The sequence below is a fragment of the Colius striatus genome, chromosome 7 (genome assembly GCF_028858725.1).
Source record: "Colius striatus isolate bColStr4 chromosome 7, bColStr4.1.hap1, whole genome shotgun sequence".
Classification (NCBI taxonomy): domain Eukaryota; kingdom Metazoa; phylum Chordata; class Aves; order Coliiformes; family Coliidae; genus Colius; species Colius striatus.
Genome location: NC_084765.1, coordinates 5,217,906 through 5,239,108, shown reverse-complemented (window position 1 = coordinate 5,239,108; position 21,203 = coordinate 5,217,906). Strand labels below are relative to the sequence as shown.

The 21,203-nt window shown below is 36.6% G+C and overlaps 1 protein-coding gene across 1 annotated transcript in view; it reads right to left on the bottom strand.

Moving 5' to 3' along the window:
- Positions 1 to 14,911, bottom strand: part of LUZP2 (leucine zipper protein 2) — a 171,433-nt gene extending 156,522 nt beyond the window's left edge. Inside the window, exon 1 of the mRNA XM_062000202.1 lies at positions 14,748 to 14,911. Within this exon, the coding sequence (XP_061856186.1) occupies positions 14,748 to 14,809 (62 nt within the window). The 5' untranslated portion in view covers positions 14,810 to 14,911. The remainder of the gene's footprint in view (positions 1 to 14,747) is intronic.
- Between the last annotated feature and the right edge of the window lie 6,292 nt (positions 14,912 to 21,203).

Here is a 21,203-nt window from a genome sequence, read left to right as displayed (position 1 = left end):
TGACATCACTGAGTCTCCTAACACTGTTAGAGAAATAAATGGAATTTCAATCTTGCTCTCTCTCACTCCATTACCTGCCTTCTCTCATCCTCTTTCATGAAGCTGAACTGATTTTTTTATCCCTATTCCTTTCATCTTCTAATGAAAGCTAAACTAGAAATATTTTCAACTCAGTTCCCTGAATGTTAGAGACTTTAATGACGCAGTTCTTTCCAAGCACGATAGACTTCAGTGTATAATATTGCCTACTGCATGGCAGGGAGGTGTGGGGGACAACAAAAAAGAGTTTAAAAAACCTCTTTCCTCTCAGCAAAATCTAGGTCTGAAGGAAACAGCATGCATATGGAATTGAGCAATATAGAACAGAGATAGGCAAGGACTGCAAGGTAGCATAAATGTAGTACTGCAGTACTGCTGCACTGTAGCATTCTTACTACCTCCACCCTACCTGCTATTTCACCTCAAACGCTGCATCTTATATCTACATTCCACTGTCCCTGATACACCTGTGTACATTCTGACACTGCTAGAGGAAATTAGAATTGAGACTGTCACATGGTAACACAAAGCCATGTTTTTATTTAGAAGAGTACACTCCTTTTCCTGGCACTTAAAAGGCAGGCATGGCAACAATTAGCAAGTACATCAGACTGAAAACTAGCACAATATCAGTGACAACATTACCAAAAAATAAAAGACAAAAAGATGGCTCTGTCCAGTATAGCAATACCTATTAGTTTAAGCATGCAGAATTCACTTTAAGAAAAGAAACACAAAGAATTGGGGTAGAGTAGTATGAGGTAAAACAGAGCCTCTCTTCTAGCTTCAAACTGTGTTCAATTCAGCTCTACAGCTCTGCTGGTTTAGTCACTGTTTTGTTAGCAGCAAACATTAAGCATTCCATACATGTAAAGTTTAGAACACATTTAAGACTATGTTTTAGTGCTCAATATATTAAAAATAGCAAGAGCAATAAGAGATTATACAGTAATTTCAGCAACTTCATTCCATTTGCTGGAATAAACAGAAATGACTTTCCAACCAATGACCTTAAAGTTGTCAAGTAGCGCTGCCCATCATCTTCACTGCTAGTTTGGCATCTGGGAATAATACTGACAGCCTAATCATGTTTCCAGATTTTGCAAATACTTAAAACAGCTAAAAGGAAAAGCAAAAAGCATCACTCACAAAAGCGGACTCGGCTACTAGAGTTTAACAGCCTATCCCTAGCACAAATTTTCTCTATTAGTGAAGGACAATGAGCAACTAGAAAGTGATGCAATGGATATCATTATATCTCACATAAACACTTACTTTTCTCCATCTCCATGTCTGCTGCAGAAGAAATATGGACCATTTTGGAAGTAGCTGTGTAAGTAACTAAGAAAGGAGGGAGGAAGGCACTAGACTGATAAGTATCATACAAAGTGAATAGTCTGGAAGGGTGGGAAACTGCACACAGGTGAGAATATATTCCTTCATGAGGAGTCTGAAGGGAGATCCATTTTATATACTGAAGTTATCTCAAAGGGGCTAGTTTCGTTTTGGAAACATGAGGTCATATTATTATTTTTCATAGTTGATGTTAAACATTGGCTGCTCTTACACAGCTCAGCCTGAGATTCGAGTCTTAAATACCGATTTGGATCAAAATGTTGAAAGTGCTAACTGAACTGGCAAAGATACAATGCTCACAATTAAAAGATGTCTCCATCTGGTTAGTGGCCAGATCCATAGCTGGAATAAAATTGCAGATGCCAGCTGATGATGATCTGAGCCAATTCCTCTCTGAAACACAGTACTGCATTTCTTTCTTATACATTGCAAGGGACTAACTACAGTGATTCTTAACACTGCAGTCTAGTCACTGACCTCAGCGGCTCTTAAATGGGGAGCATTGTTTTCTTCTGAGTGGTACAGATCCAGCCATAGTTCAAATATTAAAACGTCCAGATTCAGTTTTCAACAGAGCCATCCTTCAGCTATGACACACACAACTTTTCCTGTTGATGTGTAATGTCCAACTACTTGGTTAGATACACAATTTATTCCCTTGTCTGTCGAATTCTAAGATGAATTTAAATAGAGCCTTGCCATGGCTGTATTCTTCACTTTTGCACTTTAGAAGGCACATTAAGTTGATTGGTATTTATTTGATTAATGGGGGAACATTCTCTCAATCATCATTTTCACTACCTGTGTTATGCAGAGAACTAGAAATATACAGTAAACTACTCTCAGTATAAAATATTAAGAAAAACAAAAGGAAACCAACTTTTAAAGCATTAAAGGCTTGAAATATACAAGAAACAGAGTTGTTAAAGATGTATCTGGGTCGCTGTAGATTTCATACATGTCTCAACTACTATAATACCCATTCAATACACATTAAGGGCAAACATTTCAGATAGTCATAAATATCGTTCAGGAAATAAGAAATCCCAACAAACATGAAAGTAAAATTCCTTATTTCACAGAATGGGATAGGTCTCAGAAAAACATAAAAGGAAGTTAAGTCAAACTGCTCAGTGTACCTGAGTACTCTTGTGTGTGTGGCAGCAGGATGCCATAATGTTGGGACACACAATTAATTTCTGTACTTCTTATTCAAATACAAAGTTATAAAACTGCTGAAGAATAGTATCTTTCAGGATATCAAACATATGAAAAGTGAAAGAGGAATTGGGCAAAGTCTAAAAGATTACTCCCATAACTCAAGTGATAGTCACTGTAATTTGTATCGAGTCTGCCTTTTTTCCTCATAGTCACAGAATCAAGTAAAAAAGATGCATGAACTTTTTACAGAGGTCCTCAACCAAGAACAGCAGAGTAAATATGCTAGCAAGTTGTAAAATGAGAAACTTGTTGAACAAAGGAGACAGAACTGTATACTACATTTCCCACCTTTACTGTGGTTCCATAAACTTTCAAGTGAGTATTAGCATTCAGGTGTGCATTAGCAAAAGAAAACCCAAAAGGCTTTAAAGAAAGAAATAAAACCTAGAATTCACTGCATGGCAGTATTTCAAGGATCTAAATCATGAAGCAAGTTTAAGTGAAGCTCTCATACTTCTGTTCTTCTAGCGAGAGATAATTGAAAATAAGAAGAATTAAAAAGCCAGCTTTAACCAGTGAATTTTATTATTTTAGAGAAATTAGAGCTAAATATCAAAGGACAAATTAAAAAAATAATCTGTAACCATCCCCTTTATAAATGAGAGAAGAATCCTCCACCCCAAAAAAATCTGAGTAATGTCTTGGTTCTGTTATTGCTGAATGGAGTGTCAATTTCTTATTCCCTTTCTTACTGTCTTTCCACGTGTGCAAGGAAGATGCCCCAGGGAGCTTTGGAGTACTCTGAGAGTTACTGTGACTCACTGAACTCAATGGATAGTACACTGACTTGAAAGGTGTCAAATGGGTGTTTTTGTTAGTACTTACTGAAGGTGATCAAATAATTGATTTAAAGCTACAGCCTGTTATGAGTTTTACTCCAGTGGAATCCTGCCAAGACAGTTAATATTCCCAGGGCTACATATCTGCTGAACGTGACAAACTTCTGTGACCTTTACCCACAGAGACTGCAAAACAATAAAGTTTTAGTGTTGAAGGGCTTTTTTTTTTTTAAAAGCCCATGGTCCTCCCTCATTGGTAAGAGGCATGTAAAAATCTGTTGCTATTTCTTATAACAGAGCAAGTTCCACATTGTTTGTTCCACTAGTATTTTAAACCAGGTACCAAACTCAGCTTTACGTATGCTATAAATTCAGGCTCTAGTTGTTCAAAATGGTGACTGTATACAAAAGGAAGTATTTTACACAGTATCTCAAAAATAATAATTCAAGCAAGAATTGGGCAAAGGAATGGTGCAATGTGAAGGTCTTTAAATGGGTTCATTTAAAGCTGAAATATATTAACTCTGAAATGTCTCAGATGCTGTTGCAACAGGTGATGACACTGATAAATTCAGCCTAGCTAGGAAAAACCCACCAACATAACAGATGGCTGAGTGAGTATTTATAAAACACCTGTTTCTCAAGGTACTTCTTCAGTAGTGTTAGACCTATGCCATAAGAGCAGCACAAATGGGCAATATCAACATAAATATTTCTGTGAAATACAGGAATCTACAGCAAGGTTCTTGCTTTTACACTGAGGTACAAGACTGTCCAGTTGGAAGACTGTAATTCCAGATTAACAGATTTACCAGATATAATGCAAATTCTTCAGTATGGTTTCTTGCATTTGACAGAAGTTGCAGCATATTAAAAAAATAAAGCCCAATGTTATCTGTGGAAATAATTCGATATTTTCATCTGAAAAGAGTATATCCAAATTTGATGCCTTAGCTGTTGAAAAAGGATTTGCTGCTTTGAAGCATTTAATTCTACACAGGCAGAAGTATAACATAGCTATTCAACCCACTGAGAAAAAATAGCCAAAAATCAATTTTTCATACTTCATTATGTGTCTACAACTAGAAATCCTTTACACAGAGGCATACACTGTATATATTTATTTATTTTTCCTTGAGCAAAAGAGATCTTTTTACATCCAAAAAATACACTAATGGAATTGGATACAATTTTGTAGTCTATAGTTTCTTTTTATCAGCACCTACAATGATGTTTTGGCATCTACTCCAAACAAGATTTTCCTCACTGTCACTTTTTCATTCAATTAAGCAGAAACCAGTAAGAATTCTCTCTATCCTCATCAATGTGTGGTAAGTAATGCACGGTAAAGAGATTTCTCCTTTTCACATACACATTACCTGTAAAACAATGTTATCTGTAGAACACTAAAAGACTTATCTTTATGTTACCATTAGGTGTACATCATTTATGAGGTTTAAAGTATATGGAGCATAAGTATCTGCAGCACATATGTAATCTGTTCCATTGCCCTAGAATTAAGATGCAAGTGCTAGCTTTTTACTGCTTTCTTATTAGGAGACTTTTAAGAGGTATCCTTAAATTTTAAAGCTTTTATTTTAAACAATTAAGCCTACACCAATATCATAACTTCTAAGTCATGGGCAGTAACAAGCAGAAAAATCTTCTTCCCTCCAATATTTGCTCATACTCTACACACATAGCAGTTGTTTTTTCCTCTTTACATAGACAGAGTAGCACTTGGATTTAGCTAGCCTCTGGTAAGATACAGGTAAACAGAATACCTCTAGAACAGTATCAATATCAGTATGTCTTTTTTTATCTACCTCCTTCTAATAAATATAAAAATCACTCTGTTTTCCCATCACTTCCCTTTGATACCTTACCTTGTGCTATTAGGTCCCGGAATGGCAATGGCAATTTTGCACTTCTGACTTCACGTAGTGAAACTTCCCAACAGTTACCCTGCAAATCAGATGGTTGTGGGAGTTGCTTAGATATGTAGGTTTGTTTACAACCTACTGACCAACAGAAAATATATCTATTTATTTCTCCAGAAAGGTCCCTGTAAATACTCACAAGAGCAGATTCTGTCTGAATATTTTTCTACAGATATTGCTCAAGCTACTTTGAGGATCATTTAATTCCTTAGAAAGAAGAAATATTTAAGGCAAGTGAAATTATTCCATAATGTGTCTTCCAAGGTTTTTTCACTTTCCCCTAGTAGAAACCACTCTTGTCAATATTCTACAGGTTTAATATAGTGTAGTATGTACTTTATGTTCCTGTAATGCCTAAATATTATTCAGAAAGGTTTTCCATTAGGCATAAAAGTACCATTTTAACATGTGATACAACCATCTAGATTAAGTAGCAAAGAAACACATGATGTCTCTACAATAGAGTGAATGCTATATTTAACCTTGACTGCAGTATCAACTTCTGTACATCACCTATTTAGTGGAAATAGGTTAAGCCTTTCAGATTACATTCTGTAAGCCAGTGATGGTGGATTCATCTCGAATAAAAGCAACATATTTTCGTTAAACACTTAGTTCTGGTATCTATGTTCTGTATTTCTTCCTAACTATTTCAGCAGTCTAGGTCCATATGAAACAGGCAATACCACATACTACCACATTAAAACAGATAGAAATGCAAGTCCATTTGAATAACTGACTAGTCTTTAAAACAGATTTTACTATTTAGTTTTTATAGCAATTTAATTCTTTCTGCTCCCAGGAACAGATAACAGTCTTCCCTTGAGCCAAAACAGATCCAGCTGAGTAGAAATGAGGGAAGGAACTAGGGACAAAGAGAGAGGTATAAGTTAAAGAAAAATATTAAATTAAATGAATGCTTTCATAAGATTTCCCAAGCCAAATACAGCACATCTGTGTATACTGAACCACAAATAGTTGTTTTACAAGTAAATAAAAAAAAAAAAAACAACTACAGGGAAGTCTCTATTCACTATCTATGCACTTGAGGAGTGGAGTTTTTTTCTGTGCATCATTCGTGCATGAATGCAGAGATTTCACAGAAAGCAGTATTTGAGTCTTATTTTTCACCAAATTCAATAGCACAGGCTGCACTGATTGCAAAGTTAGAGATTCTTAATGAAGGAAAAAGAAAGGAAGTAGCGACACTGCAGTGGGTTCTGACCTCCCTTGCCCCATTGTCATCTAGGCACCATGGTTACAGATTCATTTCCCAAGCCTTACCAACTACATTAAGCCAAATAACCTTATTCCTCAACTGAGAGTGAAACAAAGCAAGCTGCAAGGCTAGATTTTCTAAAAGAGATCAGGATGGATTACTAACAATCACAGCTATTTGGTATCCCCCATATGCATCAGCAGCTATAACAGTCTAATTTTCAAAGCATATAGCCCTCACTTATGTTCAGATTTTCACAAGGTTAGGCAGCCAACATGCTGTCCCTTTTTGAAATTCAAAAGGCATCAGATTAGACTCATTCAGCTCACTTAAAGAAAATCCACTGCATATTATAGGTATTAAGCCTTTCTAAAATGTCTGATCCCTTGGCAAACCTTGGCTTCCTTCACAGAAGGAAGAAGAAAACAAAACCAAACCAACAAAAAAAGCCACAGTGCCTATTTTCAGAGGAACGCCATGAACGCACATGCCAGGAACTTCTGTACTCTCTGTAGAATAGAGGGATAGATCTGCAATGGGACTGATGGACTCTGCCAGTCACTAATAAGTATTAAGGGTACAATGGCCATGTTCTATATTTTGGCACAGAAAATAAGAATTAATCATCAACTGATTGGTTTCAGCAAAGCAGCTCAAAGTGAGTTCAGCTACCTACTAAACACAGTTGTTTGATTTGCACCCTGGCTGAGCTTCTCCCCATCCCGAATATTTCTTCATAGAAAAGCTGTAAGCAAGGCAGTAGCAAAATTGATTTTATTTCTTCATTTTCAAAAGAGACAGACATTCTCTCTTTGCACAGTGAGCATACATTTCATTACACTGCATCAGGAGGTAAAAACTTCCTCATCAGACAATCTAATGGCACCCAGAGCACAACTGCTGTTCAGTCTTGTCAGTTCAATTTTCCACGTTTGTTTTTTCTTTTCCACATTTCAGTAAAATTTCTCTTTTTTTCCTCTTGTTTATTGCCACAGGCTAGCCTGAAACAAACACATGACTGCAAGATCATTCAGATGTAATGAGGACAATGAAACATTAAGCTGGACACATATCATTGCCTGTCTCACTCCGCAATCCTGAGATACAAAAGTCACTGAATACAGAACTAGGAGCTGTCACAGAAACACCTAAAAACAGTCAAATACTGATAATCTAACCACTAAACAGGACTAGTAAACAAGTAATTTTGTTTACCACTTACAGAACCAGATAATTTGTCTTCCCTTCTGCTACCACACCAAGTTTTGTAAAGACCCGTAACAGCTACTGAAATTAAGCATCATATGTGTACTACTGTGAAATTACAGAGACTGTATCCCATCATAAACATCCATTTACTTGTCTTTTCATAGAAGGTGTTTTGATACTCTCTAAGCAACAGCACAGTAGCAAAGCCAGTGATAACACATGTCATTGGATAAAAGTGTAGTTATCCGGAAGAAGCTTAGATGGAAAAACTTAGAAGGATGTTTTGTTGCAGTTCCATTTCCAACTAAAAAAGAAAGGTGTTAGTTCATTCTGTGATTAGATGGGATTCAGCCAATATATGCCCTCAGTTTTCTGCAATTTGTGCAATGGTGGCTAAATCTGATTTTCAACCAGCTTCCACTTGCATAATCAGCAAATGAAAGGAAACCTATCTATGTCTTAGAAGGAAATAATGAACTGAGATCAACCAAATATGACCATCCATAAATAATAACAATATGTAAATGACTGGGAAAAAAACTCAAAACAATTTGGATAAAATACAATCTCTGACAGCACACTAGCCTTATCTTCCTAAGAGAGCACGTGGAGATAAAACACAGCAGAGTCTTCTGACACTTTACTCCTTTCCATAGAAGCCATCAATCAATATCGACAAGTAAGATATTGAGAAATTCCATGCACACTTCTTTCTTCAGCTTTTAAGTGTCATCCACATTGATTTCTCTCATGATTCACAGAAGTATTATTCATTTCAACAAATATAGTAGAGACTTCAGAAGGAACACTACAAAAAGCATTGCTAAGATAATGCACTCTAAAAGTAAGGTGAATAAACACGGGAGTGATATGAGGTAAGAGCTAAGATGAGTATGTAATAGCATAAGAAGGAAAGGGAGAAAAATCTACCGTAGCACACAAAACCTGCCACTTGATGCAATGTCATATTTATTCTTCAGCATTTTCAAAAGGTTCTTGCCCCTCTGGTGTGATTGAAATAGCAAATATAACAATATATATCTTAAACCTCTCTCAACATTAAGATTGAGGGATGGCATAAAATATCTTTCTTCTTTCTGACTAAAACATAACTTATCTTCCATACAGAGAACATTTACAGATCTGACCCTTACAAGACAGCTGGTGCAAGCATTGTGCAAAACTAGACAATAAAGAGAAACGTTGTTTTTTGACAAGTTGTCTAAATAAGATTTATTTGTCTGAAGAATGGTACATCACAAAAATTACTAGCTCTGAAGAGGTTTCTGTTAAATATAGAAAACAATATTGAACACACAATCGCACAGAAAGAGAGATTGCAAGTTTAAGTTAAGATATCCTTCCATCCTGTCCAAGCTATAAATTAATAAATGAGAAAGAATTGAGAAAGTGTCAGCATTGTAATTTCTCTAAACACAAATACATTAAAATGTCAAAAGTAACTCCATGGCATGTCTCCTGGGCAGAAATACATTATATATACCATAACAAGCAGAATTTCAACTGTTCCATTACATTAAGGCTGAATTCTAGAGATCCTCAGGATTTACCAGAGATCACAAGGAATTTAAGAATGTTTTAACTGTAAATCAGATCAAATGTAAAATAAGTCTTTGATTTTGTTACAAAAGTTTTTAGCAGCATCCTTTATTCTCCTCCCTTGATTTTTTTCTTCTTCCTTTCACATTGCAGAAATGAGAAACATAAAATGACAAAACATCACAAAAGAATCTACTTTTAATATTTCTGGCCACACTGAGTAAGACTTTTATTCTGGATTTCTAATTTAGCTTGGTGAGTTTATATTTGAGGAGCATTTTTAAGTGGTTTAGCCCAGCTAATAAGGTAATATAGCAACCATACCGCTTGCGAGGGCATCACTCTGAACTAAAGATTTGCCCTATCGTTAACAGCAGAAAACCCCATGAAATTTAAAACTTAAGAATAAAAACATTCCCTGCCTCGACAAGTGCAAGATGCAGCTAGAAAAAAAAAAAGTGAGAAGTAGCTCCTCCTGCCCACACATTGGGTGATTTGGGGCATTGGTATGTTTGTTTGTTGGGGCTTTTTTTGTTTGGGTTTGGTTTTGTTTGAGGTTTTTTATAGTTGGGATTTGTTTGCTTTGCGTTTTTTAAAACACATCACTGGATCTCAAAACTGTTCTCCCAGAAGCAGGGCTTTGTTTCACTGCAAGGCTTAGCTTGCTGTATGAGGCACTTGCTTATAAATCATCAAAATAAAGCCATCAAGCTAAACACATTCCTTGAAATAATGGAATTGTGCCACTGGTAAATCTGTCCCATTATGTTTAAACACAGTCCACACTAAAGCACATGGTGCTTCGAGTATGGTAAGGTTGCAAGCCGTATGTTAAATGCCACTTCAGTACCTCAAACATAAGTCCTTAACAAGTCATTAACCAAACATGCGTCATCATCCACATTGACAGAAATCAGAAAGCTTTCACGGCCCAGAAAGCTCAGATAGCAAAAGTAAGTGTGAAGGGAATTTTAAGCAGGAGACAAAGGAGAAGAGTTAATGTCCCTGCATTTCTGGAAGAATCCAGAAAGCACAATATTAAGACAGTCTCTATTATCCCTCAAACCTACAGCAAAATTGCGTCATCTTTTCCACTAAAGCAGTAACCTACTGTAACCCTGAAGAGTTCACCTTCAATCGTGGGGAAAAGGAAGAATGCTGCTGGACCTCAGCTCAAGATCTCTAAAGTTAGAACAGCTTTTGGCTACCTGCTGGAGCATTTGCAATGGTGTGGCTACAGCAGAGGGCATTAGTGCACAGTAAGCCTTATTCTTCCACCTCAAAATCTAGAAAGAAGCAGAGTTCCTTATGTTCTCATATCAGTTGAAACAAAAAACAGTTACTTCAACATCTGATTATAGCACAAACAGTGTTTCTAAGATGCGAAAGCACTCGAGAACTAGAAACAAGGATTTTCAACATTCTCCCCATCCCACCCTGATATAACATCAAATATATTCCCCTTTATCTTTCCTCAAGCATCACACTGAGTCCCTCACACACTTTTATATGAGAGGAGAGAAAGATATTGTTGTTTTCATATTCCTTAAAAAAGTAACTACTAATACCAACAAATACAAAGAAAATAGTCAACTTTGAAAATATGTCCAGGGAAAAAGCAAGCATTTAAGTCAGGTTCTCATGTTTAATAAGGTACATGAATTCATTAGACTTCTTTCACTGCCACCAGCAGATATACACCAGATCAACACCCATATTGTCATTAAGAAATGAACACTCTACTTGATCCTGCTACTAACTACAAAGGTGGCATTCTTCTGAAGCCAATGAATTACAGATTGTTTTTTAACGTCACTGTAGTAAGGTTATCAGTGAACTGCAGTTTTAGGGAAAAAAAAGCCAACAATCACTTCTTTGCCACTAAAATAATGCAATTTCTGCTTTTAATACAAGCATTCCCTCCTCAAGAGTTTTCCAATCAGGATGTTTAGGAGTCTGTGGCCACAAAAACACACATGGGGCTATAGAATCAGACTCTGCTCCTTTTATACGTGCACTAACTGATCACTCAGTAATCTGAGAAACCTATGCTGTCTGCAGCAGAGGATGAAAAGCATGACATGTACACAACCATCACATTAGATCTGTCAAAATCAAGATGCCCAAGGAAATTAAAGTGGATTGGAAAACACAAACTTCAGAATAGTTCTATCAAGTTAAATTCACCTTCAAAATGTTCTTCTTAACTTCTTAGGAGACTGATATTAGAGCAATATTTTTTACTTATTCCATCAAAATATATGTAAATTAACTGGACAGGCAAATACACTTTGACCTTGTTACCTCCTTGGGACTACAACCAACTGGAAATGTAATAGTCACCATTGTGTCTCAAAGCCAAACTAAAATTGATCTTGGGTAATACAGAAAAGATTGTTTCAAACATGTGATTTTTGTGTAATTTGGTAGTCATTTGATTCATGTATGTGATTTTAGACCATGATGAGAAGTTAGTCACAGGTCTGAAAATCTAAAGGTAATAATGAACAAAACCTTAAAAGTGGTAGCTTTGTATTTTTCTCTTTTTGACAGTACTATAAGATGATATGATATATTAACACAGTTTAACTCATCAATTCATATTTGCTTACAATTAGGCTTAAAGACATGCTGAAGTCTTCTAAAACTATTACCATGACACAATACATGGAAGATGGCATCGCTGCATGACAAGGAACAAAATGCAGCAGCTCTCCACCTCTGCAGCAAGTGCTGAGCTCACCGATTTCACCACAAACCTATGAAATGGAGATACTGTACTTCTGCACACACTTTAAAAAACCATAAATCCTCATGATGGGAAACTTTGGGCCCTGCAAGGCTGATACTTTGCCTTATCTAAGCAATTTCACACAGCAGGATATTAGAACTTACCTTTTTTTGCAAACACTACTCCTGCATACCTGCTCTATTTGGGCCCAACCAATGAATTAACCATATGTTTACAAGAAATAATAACTGTCACAGGCAGAATTGCCTTCTGCTGAAGGAGATTAAAGCATAATCTCTTTCCAGTAGATGGCATATTGATAGCACTGTATCATTTTTTAAACTTCCTGTTGAAGAATTACTCTGTATTGAAAAGTTACTCTACCTTCTACACAGCTAGTTAAAAATCAAGTGACTGAAAGAAACTGCTGAGCAGAGTAGTCCAAGACTTCCATAAATCTCCAACTCTACAAGAGAATTTCAGCCTCATTTTTAACAGGTTCACAGAATCAGAGAATCATTTTAGTTAGAAAAAGACCTCTAAGAATATTGAGTCCAACTGCTAACCTCATACTGTCAAGCCAACCATTAAGCACCTCGTACCAATCTCCTACCAAAAGGAAAACTTCACTTTGCAACACGTACTGTACTTGGGTAGAATTTTAACTGGAATTTGTCTCTGATAATTTTCATCCCTCAATTACTTAAAAGCATGTCATCTTTTGCCACAAAATTATACTCTTATTAAAGTACATCTACTCCTCAGAGTCATACTGTTCATAATTAGCATTCACATGCCAACTTCTACTTCATGTTATTTCCAACTATCTTTTTGAAAAGTAGGGAGGGCTGAATTTTTTTCACAATTATCAAGAATAAGCTACAGTTCATTTTTCACACAGGCAATATTTTCTCAAGATGACAAGAACCTGCTAAATTTTAGAGCTTTGCATTATATACCTTGTCCCAGTTTAGTTTCCTGAATGTTCCAATACTTTGTAAGGCACTTCATAAAACCAATAAAATATGAAAATTTGGAAGAGTTTCTCACACTCCTTTTCACTACAGTTTAATCTGCACAAGCTCATGTAAGATACAAGCCCTCTTCTGCAAAAGCTGTCTTCATTCTTTCTCCCCGTTTTAACTCTGGTATAATTCAGCAAAGACCATATCATTCTTTAAGAAGTGTGAAATTATTAATCCAAATTGACAAGAAGTTTCACACATGACTGCTAGTAACTGTTTCCTTAGACCACTTATGAAGCCAGGAGAGATAATTATTGAATCACAATATATTACAATTTTCTTCCAAGTGTTATATTTCAAAGAGCATAGTAGTGGCTCATACGGACTGGTACTGTAAAGTCCCTAAGTCAGAGGTGTTACACAAAATAAGTATCTCTCCCCTATCAGTAACAACTCCCTCCAAAGGAGTGAAGTAAATGAGTACTTGAAATATTTTGACATTCCTAATTTCTCCCTGCACTGGGGAGAAATCACTCCTACTCAGAGATTTTCAGAGTTATTATTTACCTGTGTGAGAGTATACACAGATATGTGCTCCTGCTGCATCTGACATTGAGTACTTAGCAGGGGCACACCTTCCTCTTTTTTCTTTACTTATTATTTTAATTCTCAGTGAACAATTAAAGCTTAAAACATGCAGCGCTTCTGAAAAATGCTGCTTCCATACTGATTTTAAAAGAGATGGAAAATAAGTGAAAAGACACATTCCCCTGGTAAATGTACACACATATATCCCCTAATAACATGCTTCACAGACATTAATAATGAGCACCCTATAAACTTCTAATGCAGCAGAAAAATGCCACAGTCAAATTCAGGCTTGATTTGCCAATAAGGAACTGGAAGTTAAGAAGCCTGAACTGAGAGTGGTGTCATTATAACAGATCTGCTCTGTACCCAGCATTAACTTTCCATCTGTGTACATCAAGACAATGGGATAGTGTCTCTCAGCTTTATCTTTTCTTTGATGAACATGTTATGTCTACAGCATAAAGAATACACTTTGTCTGAGCAACTCAGCACTATACATTATCTTCTCAGAAAACTGCATGGTGAGAACAGGTTATATTTTTAAGCAGCTGTTTATATTCTCTGAGGGATTTATTATACTTGCAAAGAAAGAAATGCAGCAACTTTTTAACAGGTTTCCTGGCTTTGAGGTAACACTGCAACATCCCACCTGCATTTCACAGTTAAAAAAAGAAAAAAAAAAAAAAAAAGGTAAGCCTTAAGTCTACATTCAGATACAGAAACCTACATTGAGATGAGATTGGTCAAGTGTTGATATTTCTTGCATTCTGTAAATGAAGATGTTAGCATGTTCTCAGTTCCAGCTGTTTGGCTTTCTTATTTGTGATGAAATAGAGCCTACCTGTTTTTACTGCTATATGTATAAAGCTGATATTTGTTACTGTCTCGTTACATCACATAAGGTGTGGGTCAACTTTCACACCTTTTAAAAAAAGCCCAGAAACACCAAGAAAAGGCTCAGTATCTTTCAGAGGACCAGGTGGAGGAGGGGAGAAGATAAGAATCAAAGAAGATATCTGCTCTAAACTTCTTACCCCAGTCATAGCCGAAATCTATTATTTCTCTTGAGAGCACTGAATAAAAAATGGTGCAAACAAACCCAGGAGAACTCCAAGCAAAATAGCTCTCGGTACTCACCTAATGCTGAAGACCAGTGCAGGAAAAAGAGGCAGCAAGTAATAAGCAGAGATGAATTTCATAGTGGAGCGCCTGTTCCGTTCCGTTCCTCACTCTCCTCTTCGCAGCGAGGCTTTTCCCCGCTCCGGTGGCTCCCGAGACCCGCCTCGCCCGGAGAGCTGCTCGCCCTGCTCCGCCGGAGCTGCCTGACCAACAGACCGAGCGCGGAAGGGAGCTCCGAGTGGGATGGAAGCTCCGGGAGTGATGTCACATTCACGGCGAGCTGCTGGTGCCAGCCCCCCTCCCGGCCCGGGGGCTGCGTCCTCCGCCCCCCGCCCTCTCCCGGGGCCGCACCGGTAGCCGCCGAACTACGCGGTGGACCGGGAGGGATGGGCGCACGGTGCCTGGCGCTTCTCCCGGAGGGCACGGCGGAACATAGCAGAGAAATTCTTCCTGGAAGACAAAAAGAAAAAAGATGATAATGAAAACGCCACCGATATTTTGCAATCCGTACCTTTTAATGAAGCGAATATCTAGTCAAGACAAAACGATATAGAGGCAGGAATTGCTTCCAGTAGATGTCAAGTCACAGCTCAGTCTGCCACTACACATGGAAAGGTATCATATCTGCAAAGCAAGAATTCACCAGCTACTGTTTAGCAGTTAGGTATTCTTTCACCCTAGTACCACATCAAGTTGAAGGTAAGAGCAGGAATAGCTTCCAAAATGGTATTTTGAAACACTGATGTAATCTCTAGAAACCCTTTATCACCTCAAACAACTGATAAGACCTTCAAAGACATTAAGACTGTTTACTTGCTTCTGTGTTTGTATTTCACCTGATCTTCATCTTGATTGAAATCAGCCCTTGGTTATAGATGTTTGCAGAATCTAAGTATTGCTTACCTTGCCACAAGTGAAGCTCATCTGATGGATCTGATGGTAAATCATATGGAAGTGCAACATTTAAACAAGCATCACCATTCTATACAATACCAAAGCTAAAACCAAACTTGTCTACAAGTGAATGAAGCGTGATCACTACAAAAAGGAGTTTTGGTCACCTATGTGCTTTTCTGGTCAAATGAAAGGCATCAGAAACCACATTGTTCATCACATATATAAAAGTTTCCATAGTTTAAAGCTGATGGGCCATTGTAGTCAACTGTTTATTCAGGAATAATTTTGCAATCTACCAGTACAAATAGAAGTTCACCTTTTGAAATAAATGGAAACTTTTTTGAAGTTAACATTAACTCTTAATAGACATTCACATGACATACAAACAAAATTAATAATTAGTTACTACATTCTTCAGTAACAAAGTAAGAGGACAGAGAGAGAAAGGAGAAAAGAAAAGGCAACGTACATAGCCAAAAAGGAATAACGTAGTTCTGGCTCCTCTTCCTTGTGTCTCAACTCTAGTAGTTTGGGGTTTTTTTTCAGCACACCTGGTTCTATTCAACCACATTAATTTAAATCATCATTGTTATTTTGATGCTACATACCAGCATGAAAGAAACAGTCATGTTACCATGGATACTTATGATAAAACTGTAAAAAGGTCATAAAAAGTGCAGTCAGCCTGTCATTTTTCTCTTCCAGAAAGAGCCAACATTCTCAGGCTACCAGACACCTCAGTCATTTAGCAGCAGCTAATACTTCTGTCTTCTTTTTATGTGCACACGTATGAGGTGGAATGGAGGGGAAGGTACTTGTAGTGCATCAAGAGAGTAAATCTTGCCTGGTGATGCTGAGTGAGCTTAAGAAAGCTTGGGAAATTTTTCAACCTGAGGAATTATTTTTTAATTCTGTTACTGCCCTGACCTTTTTTTTTTTTTTTTTTTGGAGGGCAGGAGGTGGAATAGAGAAGCCTACTGCTAAGACTTCGTTTCATCTCAACAGTTTTACCATGCTTGCACAGAATATCCCCAAAAATCATTTAGTGGCTTCAGCACAGGTTGTCTGCAGTGTCATACCCCATCACCTAGACATCACATTATTATTGTTTGCATAATTTCTCCATCCTGATCAGAATTGATTGAACAATAGGAAGCTTTCATGCTTACCCACACTGCTGCTTTAGTCCTGCTCTGATGTAAATATCCTATCCAGACTATCATAGCTCAGTTTCAGCCTGTGAACATCTCATGGGCTCAGTGTAATGGATTTGTAGCAGCAAGCTTTCCCATCTGAGGTCAGGACAAGGGAGTGTGAGCCCCTCAGTCCACTGTGGGACACAATGTGGAACCAGGCAGTTAGAGCAGCATTCGCTAAGCAGGGATTGCAGCAATTGCAATCCTAAAGACTGAGATACACACAGATAAAATTGTATTACTGTGAAGGTAAATGCTTAGCAGTAGTTATACAAGTAGGACAAAAGGAAAACCTGCATTTTTAGGGGCAAGCTTCTATAATTAAAGACTGGACATTTAATCTCAAATGCTACCATTGAAGGACTTAATGGTGCTCAAGCTGTTTGCCGGAAGACATAAGGGGAAAAAAAATCCTTTTTCCCCCTTATATTCAACCAACTGACTTTGATCTGGAGCTTTCTGTTGTTTTGAAGGGTTTGGGTTTTTTTCTTGCATTTTTTAGGAGATGTATTTTAACAGTGTAACATGCATCTTAAGAACAATATATTTATACCAATAAAGGAAGAGAATTGTTTGCAGGTTTTCCTAGACTTAGACTGTATAGTCCATTTGTTTAGTGCTGTGTACACTTAAAGCGAGATCAAATATTAATGTGTAACTTCAAAGACCTCAGATAGAAATATTGCATATAGACACTTTAGGCATGAGGAATTCTTACAAAATATGTTATTTTTCACTCTTATAATTAAAGACACTCTATTTCTTGACTCCAATTTATTTGCAGTCTCGCTAAATAAATAATTAGTCCTAGCTTAGCAAGCAGAAGGTGATTACATATACTCCTTTACAAATAACCATACACAGAAAATATAAGGAGAAAACAACGGAAATAATACTACAAAATTCCAAGGCATTTCAAACACTAGTCACACAGTTTCTTGCAACTTTGTCAAAATATACTTATCATATAAGAATGGCATTGCCTACCTTAGAGAAGAAAACAAATCAACTGCCTCCCTTTACAAAATATAAAACAAGCTTATGCTTGCCAGAGCAGAAAGACAGCCATTTATGTATCTATTTATGTAGTAACTCCTATAACAGGGGTCCTAGTTTTATTTTCATTCTTTGGAAATAATAGTAATAAAAAAAAAAGGAATCATGAAATGATGGCATATATTATATTCACTTATTCTGAATGCATAAGTGTTAAAATACAGAGAAATCTCTATAAATATACTGAAAGTAGACCATGCTATAAATTTAAAACATTGAAGTCTTCATGAGACGTTGCACAAAAGACTTTTAGAAGAACAGAAATAAATATAATACAATTTATTTCAGGATTCTTTACAAATGCAACTGGCACATTGTTATTTGATTAGAAAAATGCAACTGAGGTAAAGCTATGGATACAACATAAGTATCTCAATTTCATGTCCAGTGCTGTGTAAAGTGGAATACATTATTATATAGTAGTTGTGTCACCACTGCAGTGTAGAAAATGTGAGGTTTTGAATGTATTTTTTATGTGTGCTTACACATGTACAAATGCACATGCATGTATATTTTTGTTGAACTGAAGCATCGTTTTAGATAACTAGAACAGTAACTTGATACATTTTTGTACTCTATACCACATACTGCATTTCTATGTCTTAAAAAGACTAGCTAGATATACTGAGGTTCCAAGTAATAATGTAATCTCTGCAATACAGTATTAGAAATAGTATCTTGAATAACAGAGGGAGTACAAAACCAGAGACATCAGCACTCTCTTCTTTAAAATAATTGTTGTGAGACAGTTTGCACTGTAGACCACAGTGATGCAAGATGAATGCAAGCAGAGTTCTTAGACAAGAGTTTTGGTTGTGCAGGAGCAGAAGGAACAAGTGACTCACAGAGACACTTCATCTCTTATTGACATTTTTCTCTCCCTTAAAGACAGGCTTCACTTGAGCTTTGATCATAGATTCAGCATTTCTTTTCCCAATTTTTCCTCCTGCTTTTCCCACTCCATCTTCTCATTCCTTCTCCTCCTTGGTGAAGTATTTCTCTACCTTTGGAAATGCTCCTTAAGTAAACTCTTAACAAATTTGTTAAGTTACCGAAGGGCAAAAATGTTCTTACCAAAATAGGAAGACAAAGTATAAGTCTCAGGGTGAGGTATTTCAATATTAGGCCCAATGTTTCATATCCACATAAACAAACACCATCAGCACTATACAAACACTATCGGCACAAAAACATACATAGAATTAATGCATGAAGCTTACTACTGCTCTTGACTGAAATCTGACACATTAACAATACTACTTTCTGAAATAATAGGTTTTGGAGTGACAGATCCCAACTCAGTCTTCAACACACAGGCTTTTATAAACACTGCAGGAATTCCCATGGTCTAGATGATGAAGCCCCGGAGACTTGCTTGCATGGCAAAAGATCCTTGAGTGACAGAAGTGTCTAAAAAGCATGGATGAGTTTCTAGCAGTTTCTTCTTCTGCAGTGTATATTTCACATTCATTTAGAAGTGTATATTTTAGGTGAGACAGGGCATTATTAACTCTTACAAACATGCACATAGGAAAATTCAGAATCAGTTAGCTAATGTACCCCTCACAGCATAGCAGAGAAAGTCTGATATGTCATTATCTCAACTTTTTGAAAGATTAGAAATAAATATCTAGCAGTAAGTTTAAATACCATATCACACAACAAAGTACCATTAGGATACTAGTTCACAAGACATTGGTGCATCTTCTTCATTTGCATTCAGCCAAAAAAGTAAAGCAACTGCCCAAGAATGGTGCCTAAATAACTAAAAGACCAAGAAAAAACATTAAAAAATCCCATCCTGGCTACCACAATACTGGATTTATATCGAACATTAGAGTTGAGTAAAAGCTGCTGCAAAGATCCTTTTGAAGGTCATTTAAATTTTTTAAGATATTCCCCTTTAAATCTAAGAACCAGACATTTCAGAAGCAAGTTCATTAAAATAATAAAAAGGTAAATTTAACCTCATGATAACACTGCTTATAGCAGGCTAGACTTGCAATTCAATTTATCATTTGAACCTTCAGCAAATATAATGCAGCCCATATTGGTTTGCTGTTAAAGTACAGTGAAGTGAGCAATTTCATGAACAAGTGATTACAGGAAAAAATAAAGTCTTATTCACTCTACAAAACACCTTTTTTTCCCACTGTCTAAACCAGTATTTAATATGTAACATATCTGGGCTGCCGACCCTCACTCCAAGCTAAGACCTACATTTTGTATGTTAGAGCTGCAGTAGTTCTGGTAGTGACAAGACTTGATCCAACCAATACATACATGATAGGAAGCAGTTTTAAGAGCTCAGAAAATTCCCAAGTGGGTTGGTTTTCATCCTGTGATGCTATGAAAACTAAGTAAATTTGAAATTTCTGAAATTCTCTATATTTATCACAGAACCAGTAGTGTTGAATCTCTCCAACTATAAATTTACATTTCAATTTGAATGTGGTAGATGGAAGGAGGGGAGAGAAGAAAACAGAACAAGGGAAATCTGATCCTCTGTTTCTTACTGCCTAGGTTTCATAAGTACAAGAACTACATCAGATCTCAATGTCTACAAGTGACCTGTGATATATTACTTAGCATTAGGAAACTTGAAACAGTTTTTTTTTGGTAGAAGCTTCTGCATAAGCAGCTGTTACAAATGTCTCTCCTTGTAGGTCTAAAACAAGTCCTCACAGATAACTTGTAGATGCTGTTAGATGAGGGAGTGTTTAGATGACACTGTAACAAGCACTTTGTGTCCAAAGTTTCAGAGAGACCTTTCATTTTGTAGCTACAGGAACTGGGATTTAAATCAAACAGGCCACCAGGTTCACTATGGTCACGGAAATACTGTTTCAGTCTGCAATTATTGACATCAAAACTACTTCTGTAGCATTTCTGAGCTGATGTTTGCTTATGGCCAGAAGACAGCTGAGGGCAAGTCTACCTTCTCACACCAAAATTTAGCTCAGTTGAAGTCAGCATTCATTTAAAACTGAAGGCCAAAAACAATGTGCATACCAAAGTGAGCTGACAATCAACATACAGGTCCATTAAAGAATTATTTATTGTTTAACTCTGAAACAATGTTATCATTTAATAAATATTGTGGAATTTGGATAAGTTTGACTTCTATAAAACAAAGGCTACTTGATAACACATCCAGGTCAAAGAAAAATCTTAGAAGTCTCAGAAAACATTTCTTTTCCATTTCTGTGTGGCTCATTGGTTTCAAAACTTAAAAGGCTCCACAACAGTATTTTAATTAAATTTCTAACAGAGCAAGAAAATAACAACAAAACTCAGTTACATCTGGTAACCATTCTTGGCTTCA